Source organism: Pyrgilauda ruficollis, unplaced genomic scaffold (genome assembly GCF_017590135.1).
Source record: "Pyrgilauda ruficollis isolate IOZ18807 unplaced genomic scaffold, ASM1759013v1 scaffold24, whole genome shotgun sequence".
In the NCBI taxonomy this organism is placed as follows: Eukaryota; Metazoa; Chordata; class Aves; order Passeriformes; family Passeridae; genus Pyrgilauda; species Pyrgilauda ruficollis.
Genome location: NW_024523648.1, coordinates 12,250,271 through 12,263,076, shown reverse-complemented (window position 1 = coordinate 12,263,076; position 12,806 = coordinate 12,250,271). Strand labels below are relative to the sequence as shown.

At 44.4% G+C, this 12,806-nt stretch overlaps 1 protein-coding gene across 1 annotated transcript; it reads right to left on the bottom strand.

Annotated features, from left to right (window-relative positions):
- Positions 1 to 4,954: 4,954 nt before the first annotated feature.
- On the bottom strand, positions 4,955 to 12,447 carry RSPH3 (radial spoke head 3). Its single transcript, XM_041469938.1, has 8 exons — positions 12,299 to 12,447; positions 12,047 to 12,137; positions 10,606 to 10,747; positions 9,998 to 10,143; positions 9,210 to 9,413; positions 8,024 to 8,186; positions 7,043 to 7,129; positions 4,955 to 5,652 (listed from the first exon to the last, which is right to left on the bottom strand). Exons 1-8 carry the CDS (start codon positions 12,430 to 12,432, stop codon positions 5,438 to 5,440), a joined length of 1,182 nt encoding a protein of 393 aa, XP_041325872.1. The 5' UTR covers positions 12,433 to 12,447; the 3' UTR covers positions 4,955 to 5,437.
- Positions 12,448 to 12,806: the final 359 nt, after the last annotated feature.

The following is a 12,806-nucleotide window of genomic DNA, read 5'->3' as shown; positions in this document are numbered from 1 at the left end:
TGCTTGGTGTTGTGCATGTTAGCACAGGTTAGATACCGCTACACTAATATTTTCCTAAGTGCTTTCCTAAGCTTTTATTTTTTTATCGCAGGTTGTTTGTGAAACGGCTTCTAAAATAGTGCTCTAGGTGCAAGACACAGAAAGATAAAAGAAGATTTACTCCGTCCTCCAAGACAGAACTAGTTTACATATGCATCCTTGATCCTTATTTAGCACTGAAACTCATGCCACTTTACAAAAGATCAATCAGTACAAGCAGACAAAGCAAGAGAAAAGAGGAAATGTGAAAAACATAGAGACAGTAAAGTCCATTGGAAATAGCTCTTGCTTCTGGATTGCCATGTCAGAGACATCTGGAACCCAAAACACTCTTTCACAGCAAATTGCAAATAGTCCATTTACAGAAGAAAGCATTGGAACATAGAGATAAATCAGCAAAAAAAGCAAAATCAGAAGAAAAATATTTATTTGATTATCTCCAGGATACGTGTGCAATTAAATTTTATGATCAACTTTCAAGATTTTCCCATACAGAATTCAATTCAACTGACCTTCTTTCTGTCCTAACTCTTGTTATTTCCTGCTAGTTATCACAAAATAGCAGTATCCTTGGCATCATTCACAGAGATTTCCTACTTCTTTCCACGCAACACAAGAAAAGAACAATCCGATTCTTCTGGGTTTAGTGACAATTAAATGATGCAGCCGCCTGCACGGTGGCACAGGCTGCAGTAGAAGTGTGAAGTGTGTGACTGCTGTTCCCTTGGTATTTGGAGCAGTCTTGTTGGCCTCATGCTTATCTTTGAAAGCAGGAACATCTTAAAATAAAAGCTCAGAGGGGCCAGTAGGGAACTAGCTGGCAATACTCTAGTTTTGAAAACATCTTCTGGGCCACATAGCTCTTACTGAAGAGGACAATTTAGATTCATAAAGTTAGGTGTAAGGTCAAGTGCTCAAACACATCAAACTTACAATGACTGCCTTAAATATAGTGTGTGTATTCACTTATGGGCAGGGTGGGAGTTGATGTTTTTTGGGGTTTAATTATCACTCAAGAAATTAGGAAGTTGACAGAGGGACAGCAGATCAGGTCCCAGCACTGGCAATGCACTGTAGATTAAATGTGTCTCAATAGTCAAGAGGAAGGGAATTATCTTATGGTGCTTCCTTTCCACAGAGTCCTGGCAGAAGGGCAGGCACTGAGAGAAGACATGCAAGTGCTCACAGAACTTCACAACAGGAGGTTCTTGATGCAGAGAAAATTATAGAAATTAGAGGAAATTGAAGTTATTGCCTTTAGTTAGAGAGCATGGATTTGTAACCTGCCCTGGTTAAACTTAGAGAATAAACTACATTATTTAATGGCCCCCTTTAGGAAATAAATAATTATTTTCTGGTATTTATGTGATTTTTTTGTACCGAATTCTCCAAACCTTCCACTAATGTTCTCACTCTGATACACAGGTCCAGAGGAACTGGTACAGTCCTTGTAATGTTATTTCTCTCTTTTATTCCCACTTGTCCCGTCTTCTGCTTCTTACACAAATAATCTTATTATCAATTTTCAGCATCTGCATGATCAGAACCACCAGTTCCTATTAATATGTCAGAGCACTGAACAATTCAAAAAGTGGTGCCGGTCAGCCCATTACACAGTTACAGTACTCCAGGATCTATTTCAGCTCCCATTAGGTTTGCAAATGAGATTTTGACTGCTTTGACTTACAATTCAGGGCAAGTAACACACTAATGGTGGAAACTATACTGCAGATACAGTGGCACCAGGGCAGCAAACACACACAACAAAATCGAGGAATAAGAACACAGTTTGTCACCGATCCTGTGACTGTACCTGTGCTTCTGTTTAGCACAACTCCCCGTGTTCCACCCAGAGCCACCTGCCCCGCACAACCCATTTTGAGTTGTGCCATGTGAGCACTCCCCATGCACAGAGGCGGAGCGGTGCTCCTTGTGCTGCTTCTCCAAACCAACAACAGGGACAGGAAGGACCAGTGAAGGGAAATTCCCAATGACAGCATCTTTATTTCTCCCCGACGAAGGGTCAGAGCACAGCAGAGATGTTGCAGGGTCACTGGCATACTGAAGACCTCACAACAAAAAACTCTTGCAAAGTGCCAAGAAGGGACAGGAGTGCTTGACACCTTGTGCTGCTGCATGTACTTAGGTGTCTCAGACTTAAACAGCCAGATTTTCTGCTAAGCTTTGGGACAACCAAGAATCAGGTTGTACCTGCTGATGTTAATTTTACGACTGCAATGCAATCCAATCTGAGTGTTCAGACTGGAAACCTCTTCCCCATTCTGTCAGAGCTGGATTGCTAATCTCCTGGTAATAATGCCAGGCACATCCTCTCCTACTGATTCCTGGAAAGAGGAGTATGTGTCATTTCTATTTATTCATGAAGATCCTCATCATGTTAGACAAAGTGGCCACAGACAAACATGCATGTAGATATATCATGTACCCAAAACATGGCTTGGATTCTGTCCTATATAATTGTTTATAAATTAAAAATATCAACTGAGGTGGGAAGATTGTGTTTTAACTCGTATTGTAAAGGCAGCTAGTATTTTTGCTCTTCATCAACTACTTTAAATACCTTCTATAAAAGCAGTTTGCCTTACTGGCTATGCACAGCAAGGTGGAACATACTTGTTGTGTTAAAGTCAGACAGGAAGCAACAGCCCTCAGAGAAAGTTTGGCTGTCCAATATCCACCTTTCTCAAAAATGAACTGTCATTTGACTAAGTGACAGAAGCTTCTAATAGAGAAATTAAAAAAAAAAAAAAGCAAAAGTTAAATTTTAACCAAGTTAAGTACTTTAAGAAAAAAAAAACAAATCCTAGGTAGTTGTATGTAGTAAATGTAGTAAATGTAGTAAATCCCTCTTCCACACAAGAAAAAAAAAAATTAAAAAGTTGTGTGTCCCGTAGGAGTCAATGACAGCTCAAGGCTTGACCTCGGCAAGCTGTCACCTCCTGCAGAGAGATGGAAAACTGTGTAAATCGTGCTGCGGCGGCTTCTGCCGGCGGGGGGTTTGATGCAGGCGACGAGACCCGTGTGCGAGCGGCGGGAGCAGCTTTGGAGCCGCAGTTGTTTTTCCACGCGGGAACAAACCTCCCGGACCACGACCCGTGCGTGTCTCTCGTCACGGGGGTGCCACCGCCGCACGCGGGTCACCGCACCGCCCGCTGCCCCACGCTCTGCCCTGAAAGCCCCGTGAGGGCTGCGGGGCTGGAGAGAGGCACAAAGGAGAGATGAGGAGATGTCCCCTCCTCCTCCAAATTCGCGGTCCTGCGGCCTTTCTGTGCCAAGAGGCAAGAGGGGCCGGGGCGGGCGCCCATCCCGGGGCTCCGGTGATCGGCGCTGCGGGCGGACAAGCGGGAGATCCTGCACGGCCGGGGCGTGAGGAAAGTCGAGGGGGAGAAGAGGAATATGAATAAGTAAAGACGAAACTCTCCTCCTGAAGTCGGACACATTGTGACACAGTTTTCCTGCGGCGGCGGGCCCGGTCCGACAGCCCCGGTGCTCGGCGCCCGCCCCCCAGCGCCCCGCCCGGAGCGGGCCCCCCGCTGGCGGGCGGGCCGGGGGAGGGCCGGCACGAGGGGCGGCCACGCCGCGTCCCCTCCCCGCTCCGCCCCTGCGGAGCGCCGGGACGGGGCGGGGGGTGAGCCCCGAGCGGAGCGCGGGACGGCCCGGGGATGCAGCTCCTCCGCCGGCCGTGCTCGGGCGCTCGCTGTGCGGCGGCGCTAGCGGGAAGCTTGTTCTCAGGGGAATGCGGGTGCCGCGGCTGTCCGTGCTTGTGAGGATCCGCAGAACGTCCTGACCTGCACTGCTGGTGTTTAACAACTTCCCGGGAAGGCAACTCACAGTATTTAGAACGTCCTGCACACACGTCCCGGTTTTGCTTCCTTTACTTGGGACTCAGCGTCAGACTCGCACCCCAGCAGGCCGAAGGGGAAGGCAGTGTATGCACTTCCCCTGAAGCGACTAGTATCTGTTTCTTTTACTGTCACGAGTCAGCCCTGAGGAGATGATTCCACCTTCTCCGTTACCACCAAGCTGGATGGCACTTTGAGCAACCTGACCTACTTAAAGATGTCCCTGCTCAGGGCAGGCGTGGCACCAGTTGATCTATAAGGCCCCTTCCAACTCCAGCTACTCTGTCATTCTATGAGCCAGTGTGGACTGCACTGGGTGATTCAAGTATTGGCTCCTCATGCTGTAAATGAGTAAATTTTGCAAAAGTTCTGGGATTCAGCAGAGGAGGGAAGTTCAGAAGGGCGTCACTAGTGCAGGGTGCACAATGTGAAAAGGTGACACCAGCGGTGTCCTTCCCGGCGTTTCTCCAGCCGGATTGCCGCGGGCTGTCATGCCCTCTAGTGCCTACAGCGCCCGCATCCTCTGGCTTCTCTCCGCTCCCTCCTGCACTCACGCACCCAGGAGCTGCAGACCCCCGTGCACCCCCCCGTGCCCCCGTGGGTGCAGAGCTGTCCACCCTGCGGCCCTACGTGCCTGCCGGGGACAGCTGCTGCTGGGAGCACTGACCCAGCACCGACACGGTGTTGCTGCAATGTAGCCCAGATGTACTTCTGTCACGGGGACTGTCCCACCCGAGGAACTGGCCTGTGAACAGACAACTAACTACACAAGGCAGTGAAGGCACATTTTGTCAGTCATGTCTGGTACTGTTTCCAGTGAACCGACAGGAAAGGACGATTACAAAGAAAACCGAGACTGGACTTAGCATGTAGAACCAGCCCCTCACCTCCAGGAGGGGCTCTAAGAGAGGATGCTGAGGACGATTTTGCACAGGCAGAAATTCCCAGGGGCAGGTAACTATTTGAACTTGACAAGCTTGAGGAACAGCTGCTTTGGCTCTATTACCTGCTGAGATGTCCATTCAAGTTTGTGAGGAAAGGAAAGACTAACATGAATCAAAAGCAATTTATTTAATTGCTGTAGTAACTACCTTTCAAAATAAAGAAAGTAAGGAAATATTGTTCCAAGAACATTATCAAAGCACTTGCAAAGATTATTATGATACTCTCAACATCCTTCTCGTGACCTGCTAGCATAGGGTGTGGGACAGCATTACTTTTCAACTGTAAACCTCACAGGTTTTGATGGATTATATTGTGTAAAAGGAGACAGAATTTCTGTGCCATTCATTGCACTAGTAACTTCTCTCTTGATTCTATCAGCCTGAAATCAGCAACTCCAGCATAGGGAAAACATGTTTTAATGCTCTACTGTTGCTTAGGTTCATCCTTCAGCATGGCTAGGGCACAATACCTGTAAATAGATAGGAATTAAGTCCTTATTTCTAAGCCACTGGTCTCCATTAACTTGACGACTTGCCTGTTTGTTACTCAGTTTCCAAATCTGCTGTTCCTTCTTGACCTTATTCTTCTAGCTAAGAAGAGGTGGAATCTGAAGGCTCTTCCTCAGCAACAGGTTGGTCAGTCTCCTCTTTCTCAGCAACTGGTTGGTCAGCAGCACCTGCCTCCCCAGACACCTTGGGAGCTGCATCTGTTGCCCCAGGCTCTTCAGCTGGTGCCTTTGTTTGAGCAGATGGAGGTGGATGGCTAAATTCATCTAAGCGCTTTTCAACCACGGTACGAATCAAAGCTGAAACAGAGATAGCCACCATTTACAACCACAGAGGAAAAACCCTACAATTTGAGAATTTTTTGAATATATTACAGACCTATAAATCCCTAAATAGGGAAATAACCCTGAAATAACTCTGAAAATGAAGAAATATCTAAGGACTGGAGCAATAAAATGGTATCTGGTTAAAAACTTCAACGGATTTAACAAGAACACGATAGATATTCTCATCAATATTATATCCTGCAGCAACATTCTCTTTAGGATGCTTGTTCAGTAGTCACATACAGTATTTTTTTCTTAAAGAAGAGACATTTCCCTTCCTTCTGAAGAGCTACATGAAGAAGTGATCCTTGAGTGTACATGTATCAGCATAAAATACCTAACGCACCGGCTTTAACTGTCCAAATCATATTATACCTTAACAAGTAAAATTCAGGGTCCTAATTAAACTAAAAATAAACAAAATGAAGCAAACATAATTGTAATACAAACCCAAAATCCCAGCAAGAGGAAAACTATTTAATGAAGATGTTATTCAAGTGTAAAAAAGTGGTTTGATCTAGGAGCGCACTGCTGAGCACAAATACACCATACTTTTGTGTTTCTACACAAGACAGAATCCAGGTGTTTCAGGTGTTTCAACTGCAGCCTCTAAACTAAGAAAAGAGCCCAAATATTTAGCTTGAACTAGCCAAAGAAGACTGATATTTCAATCTATTTCATAAGCAAGGCCAAGACTATTGACTGATAAGGAGGTAAGCCCTTGTTTTGAGGAAAAATATTGGTCACTTCTCAGTCAACCATGGCCCGCCATCATCCTCCTTTCAATGTAGGAAAATAATCCATAGCTCCATGAGCTTATACAAGAAAATTAAGAAATTTTCATGGTATACATGTGGCAGTACACAGGATGGGCTTTTCTGTTCCCACTGGCACAATCAGGTGTGCTACAGAGAACACTAAAGCAGTGGTGGCTGTGTAACACAGAGGAAGTAGAAGCTTTACAGCAGAAAAAATATGTTCTTTAACCATTCTGTTCCTAACATAGGTGTTGTATCTCCCAGCATTAACAAATCTCAAACAGTATAAAGTCAGAAGATAGTGGGTAGTGCAGCATGACTAACACTTCCATTGTTTCAGCTGAAAATCAGTTACCTAGTTGTATGTAGTAGTAGTTTTCCAACATTAAAACATGTTAATATAGTAAAAAAACCAAACCAAATCAACAAACAAATACAAACAAACAAAACCCCTAACACAAAAAAACATGGGTACTTTTCCTAAAATGACACTTCCTACCTTAACCCACAGTGACCATATAAATGTGACATTTGTTCTGACCAGCAAAAAAAACAATCAAGAACATCAGGCAGCCCAGATTACATTCCAGGATTTGGCGACTTACAGTCAAGCATTGTCCTTCCCAGAACCTTCTTCTGTAGTGTTTCTTCCACTTCTGACATCAGCCATGGAAGGAATTCTGTCTCAATATCTGTCAGAATTCAGCAGGAAGAAACAAAGGGGAAATGTCACTTTATAAAGGATGACCAACAGGACTTGGTGGTTGTTTTTTATTTGCTACAACAATTAAGGGATGATACGCCCCCCACCCCCCCATACACAGTCATGTTCTAGTGGGATCAAAATAACTATCCTGAGCAAGTCAGAAGAATAACATTTCCTGCCTTTCTTTCCAAAGACATTTGGCTTCTGGTCTGCTGAATGCATTTGCTCTGTCTGACTAAGGAGCTCTTGCTTACTTATGTATTTCTCAAATGATACTTTTTGTACACTGTGATCCCAAAGCCTGCCCTGGTTGCAAAACACACTCCCTTTCTGCATTGACCTCATGATTTACCCTGGAGAGAGTGTAACCATTCCCAAGCTGTGTCTGTGCCAGTGTGGAGACTGGTGAAGTGGGGTGCAGCAAGGTAGCTCATAAGAAATGCTGCTGATTCTAAGGGCTTGGAAGTCACTGATATACAATTCCAAAATTATTTTCAGGGCCTAATTCTAATTGACTAATTAGAAGTGACTAATTAGTCACTTGCTCTGATAATCATTAAAAAATATTCAGAATGACATACTGATTTGTCTGATCTATAAAAATACATGTACTTCTGTTTGAATCTCTCTCCCAATCCTAACCATCCATTTATTTCTGTCCAGCTCCAAAGTAGCTCTTCTCATTGTCACACTGTCAGCTCTTGCTTATTCTTCACTATTTGTACAGATGAGCAATAATGGATTTTGTGTTCAGCCACAAATGTAAATGAATAGTCTTATGATATTATTCTAAATAATAGGATAGTATGCTATGTTTCACAGTTGTTTTGAGCATTATATGACTTTGCTCACATATTTAAAAAGAAAAAACAAAACAAACCTCTTTCTATAGGGTCATAAAAAAATCCACTGTCATGAAGATTGTTGAAGACTGAAGGAATGAGATCAGCCAGGTAACGCTGAGCGAATGCCCGAGCTGCAATTTTCTCTGCAGTCTCTTTCTGTTTCCGCAGCTTTTCCAGGTGCTCCAGCCTGCGACGTTCCTGTCAAGGCAATTATGCATGTAAAACTTAGAGGCCTTTAGCTGTGACTCCTTTGATCTAGATTTTGAAGAATTATCACAGTGTGTGTCCCATAAATATCAAAGATAGTAAAAAGTACAGATAATTATGATCACTACCTGGTATTTGCTGCCTCTAACTTCTACTGAAATTCCTCACATGAAAGAGTGCTTCAAAGCAAGTCTGTACTTAACCTATGGAGTCTTAAAATATCCCAAATTACAGAGAAACACATTTCTGTAGTATTCCTTTTCTGAATTTGACAAGTCTGCAAAATAAGGGCATCAGAGCTGGCCAAAAGACCCTTATATGATGCCTTAGTATACATTAATCTCACAACTTTTTGCTTTATTATTGCAGATCAAGCTGGTTATTTGCCTTGGAATACAATGTAGTTTGGATAAGTATTTCCCAAACTTTTTATCTTCCAATACTAGATCCTATCGCACATACAAAAAGATTAAAACTCAAGTTGGTTCAGGAAACCATTAGAAAACACAATTATACAGGGCTGAAAATTAGTAAGTAATTAACACTTGCCTTCTCTGTTTATTCCTATTTACTAAATATTACTAATATGTCACAATACTTTGCTATCTTGAGATGTATGCGTACACACAGAGTAGAGCATGCATTGTGTGTGAAAGACCAGGAGGTGTCTCTCTTACTTCCAAGCATTCTGACTATTTGTTTAGCACTTATTATAACAAAAAGGCTTAAGAAACAGCTGTACCAAGTACACAAGAAAATGCTCTTGGTTTTGACCTTTTGAGCAGGTCAACTACACCAAGTCACTCAAGCATGACTGCTCCAAATAAACACAACATTGTGGTGCTGTTGTATGAGAGAAAGTGGCAGAGTGCAGCTGTATGTCATCAAAATGCTTTAAGGTATGTCAAAGCTGACAGTACCCTCTTGGGCAAACCCAACTTATATCACAGGCTGTTGTTCAGCACTGGAAATGTTTTTCTCCCTTCTGACAGGAAGTTCCTTAGGAAGTCCTACCTTCTCCTCTCTGATTCGCCTGTCCTGCTCTTCCAAGCGCTGTAATTCAGCAAACTCTGCATTACGCAGCTCTGCGAAGGCACGCTGATGTGACCACAGCTGGGCCAGCTCTTCTTCTTCCATGACTTCCAGCAAAGCCTGCTCAACTGTTTTTCCAACCAACACTTCCAGGATTGGCTTAACTTCAATATCAAAGTCAAACAGCTGAGGATGGGAGTCAGAGAAACAAGAGATAAATGTCCCTTGATCACAATTACTCTTAACAAGGATTGGCAAGGAGAAAAGGAGGATGAACAAAGCCCTTGTACCGAAGCCAGGATGGAGAAGTGCAGGTGGGGGACCAGTGTCAGCTAAGGCAGAGAGAATCACGAGTGCTGCTGGGGGTTAAGTGGTGAGTGGGCTGGCCTGAGACACCACACAGCCTCCCACAGCCCCTGTGGGGACTGCCAGGGAGAAGCTAAGCATTTGCCTAGACTGTATTTCTGTGTTCCCAGTCACTTCTTGGGCTGGACGTTTTACAGAAGAGAGCATTTCTCAACACTATCGCTTAGCTGACAGCAGCAGAACCAGTGCATGTGGCAACACATCTTCCTTAATTTTGCCCTTAACCTCAAAGCAGACATTGGTGAGTTGGGTTTGGGTGGGTTTGGTTTGGTTTGGTTTGGTTTTTTTTTTTTGGCATGTTCTGTGAGGATTAGCTCTTTTCTGTTTCTACTTCAATTTTGCATCAGAAATGTGTTTTGGATAGGAGAGATATTTTGACAGCACTTGTGGACCTGATTTCATACCTCTCCTTCCTTGATTTGAGTGGCCACATCTTTTCCTGATTTGGCTGGTATGAAGAGTGGAGTGGGTGGTCTGTCCAAAAATTCATCTGTTTGACACTCTCCATCAACCTCTATTATCCGATCACTAATCTCTTCCAAATACAGTTCTAGAAACAAAAGCACAATGAATAGTTAAAGTGGGATTCCTTTCATTTTAGCTTTCAACTGGTTTTGATGACTCTATATTCTGAATTACATCCAAAGAGTGCAATAAAATGCTTTCTAGAAAGTTAGAAAAAAGGCTTCTCAAAACATAGGTCAGTCTGCTGCAAAGGCCACCTGATGCTGTGTTCTCTGTAATGTCAGGTGCACTTCATGGAAGTGCTCCAAAAACAGTAGTTCACCTTAAGCAAAAGTTTTAAAACCTTCCATTTTATGCATATATGGAATTTCTCTAAAATAGACCTCCTGGGAAAATGTCACTAATTAAACAAGTTTAGAACCTCTAATTCCAGCATTCTATGATTTTAAACTGTGTGATTCTACCAATTTCATCACCAATTTAGCAAGTGAATATAGATCAACAAGCTTTTGTTTTCAGACAGATATAAAAAAATGCAGCCTTTTACCTGTCTGCACGTAAACATGTTCTCTGCCCTCCACAGGCTCCGGCGTTCCTGGCTGAACTTGCTCTTGTGTAAACTTTCTGGCCAGTAGCTGTTTCTGTGCTCTCCTCTGCCTTTTAACCTCAAGGGTATGGGACTCGGTACTCTGAGCAGGGGTGAAGAAGAAAGATACCCACAAAACAGAATACACTTTGTACTTGAAAATTATATTCAATTGCCTCTACAGAAAAATGAAGGCTGCTCTTTGATTTTAATGCTAGCTATCTAGTATTTTGGATTTACTTTCCTGGGTCCTGGCCCAAAATTTTCACAGACTTAAAGAGTGAAATATATATAGCATGAAATTAATAAGTTATGCTAGCTGCCTACAAGTACATAATAATGGCACCTAATGCTCAGAGTAATAATTAATTAGTTTCTTAATTGAAAGTGAATATTGTATACAGAACTTTGTTAGATAAAGTATATTAAAATGGTATGTTTTCAAATTTTGAGAGGCCAAACAGACTTAAGTCCAGTTATCATATTATGAACATAATTGCTTGCTATATAAAAATTATAGTCCAATTATTGCTGATGAAACAAAAGAAACTCATAATAATGTTTAAATTCAATATTCTACTTATAGATTGAGATAAACGTCAGAAAACATCAGATAAATATCACTGAACTTCATAAAAAAAAACTTACATAAAATTCACTCTTAGAAATGGCTACTGGAAAACACAAAGCTATTTTCAAACAGTAGCTTTTTAAAATACTGCTTTAAATTCATATGTGATCAAATTATCTACGTAGAAATATTCTCTGAAAACAAAGTATCACATTTGGATGGGACTCCAAGCAACCTGGACCAGTGGAAGATGTCCCTGCCCATGGGACATGGCATGGGGTTGGAACTAGATGATCTTTAGGGTCCCTTTCAACCCAAACCACTCTAAGATTCTATGATTTACTATTATATCAGGATATAGCAGTAATACAAACAAAATGCTTTGGCATCCTCACAAGCAGCTTTTGCATACAGCTGGACCATTTAGCTCTGCTTCTGTGGTAGGATAAATCAAAGTCTACCCCACGACTCAACTTCCCAAGAGCTGCAATTCCCCCTGAGGACACCTTGCATATGACAACAGATTATCGAGTAATGACTTGTGCTCAGGACCAGTACCCTAAAGAAACAGAGAAAGAAAATAAAGGCATCAAGTACTTAATGGGGGGTAAAAAAATCAGAACTGCAGAAGTTCATATGAAACTGAGTGCTTTAAAGAAGAGCTGGAAGCAGACACAGGCTGGTTTAACCGGAGAGCCTGTGACTGCGTGAAACATTGCAAGTAGAATTACAGCTTCGGTAGTTAAAATTATAGATGAGGAACAGCTTTGCTGCCCTACCTATGGCTTTCCAACAAAACTGCAGCATGATGCACTTAAGGAACCCCAGTACCTGCGGTGGGGGAGGACGGAAGGACAGAACGTTTCCGCGCACCACCCTCGGGTCGATCATGATGTTGCCGTAGCGCACCGGGGCCTTCTCCCTGCGGCACAGCACAGACAGACAGCGCCGCTTGCGGCTTCCCCCCGGCCGGCGGGAGAAAGGCAAGGCAGCGGAGGCTGCGCTCCTCGGGGAGGGAGCTGGGCCGAGGGGAAAGGCGCGGAAAGGCAGCGGGGCAGCGGCCCGCCGGACACCGGCACTCACGTCTCGGCGGCATTGGACTGCTCTCGGTACTTGGGGCGGGAGGGCAGGGAGCGGGGCTGGCTAGAGAAGCTGTAGGGCCCGTCGGCGGGCGCGGTGAGCTCGGTCGCTCGGACGGGCACCACGGTGGGCTCCATGCTGCGGCTCCGGCTCCGCGCGGGGCGGGCGCGCCTGAGGGAGCGGTAACGGCGTCCGTCTCCCGGGCAACGCGCCGCGCGTGCGCGGGCCGGCGGCAGCGGGCGGCGCGAGGGGGCCCGGAATGGCTCAGGCTGGAGGCTCCTTAAGGATCATCCATGGGTAGGGACACGTCCCACCAGACCAGGGTGCTCAAAGCCCCGTCCAGCCCGACCTCGAACACTTTCAGGGCGGGGAATTCCCAGCCTCTCCGGGCAACCTGCTACAGTGCCTCACCACCGTCCCAGCAAACAATGCCTTCCTAATACCTAATCCAACTCTGCTCTCTTCCAGTTTGAATCCACTCCCCTTGCCCTGTCACTGAATGCCCTTGCAA

Coding starts and splice junctions, on each gene's coding strand:
- RSPH3 (XM_041469938.1), bottom strand. CDS start 12,432: ATGGAGCCCACCGTGGTGCCCGTCCGAGCGACCGAGCTCACCGCGCCC. Junction 7,130..8,023: donor TTATGACCCTATAGAAAGAG/GTTTGTTTTGTT, acceptor GAATTCTGACAG/ATATTGAGACAGAATTCCTT. Junction 5,653..7,042: donor GGGAAGGACAATGCTTGACT/GTAAGTCGCCAA, acceptor TCTCTGTTTCAG/CTTTGATTCGTACCGTGGTT.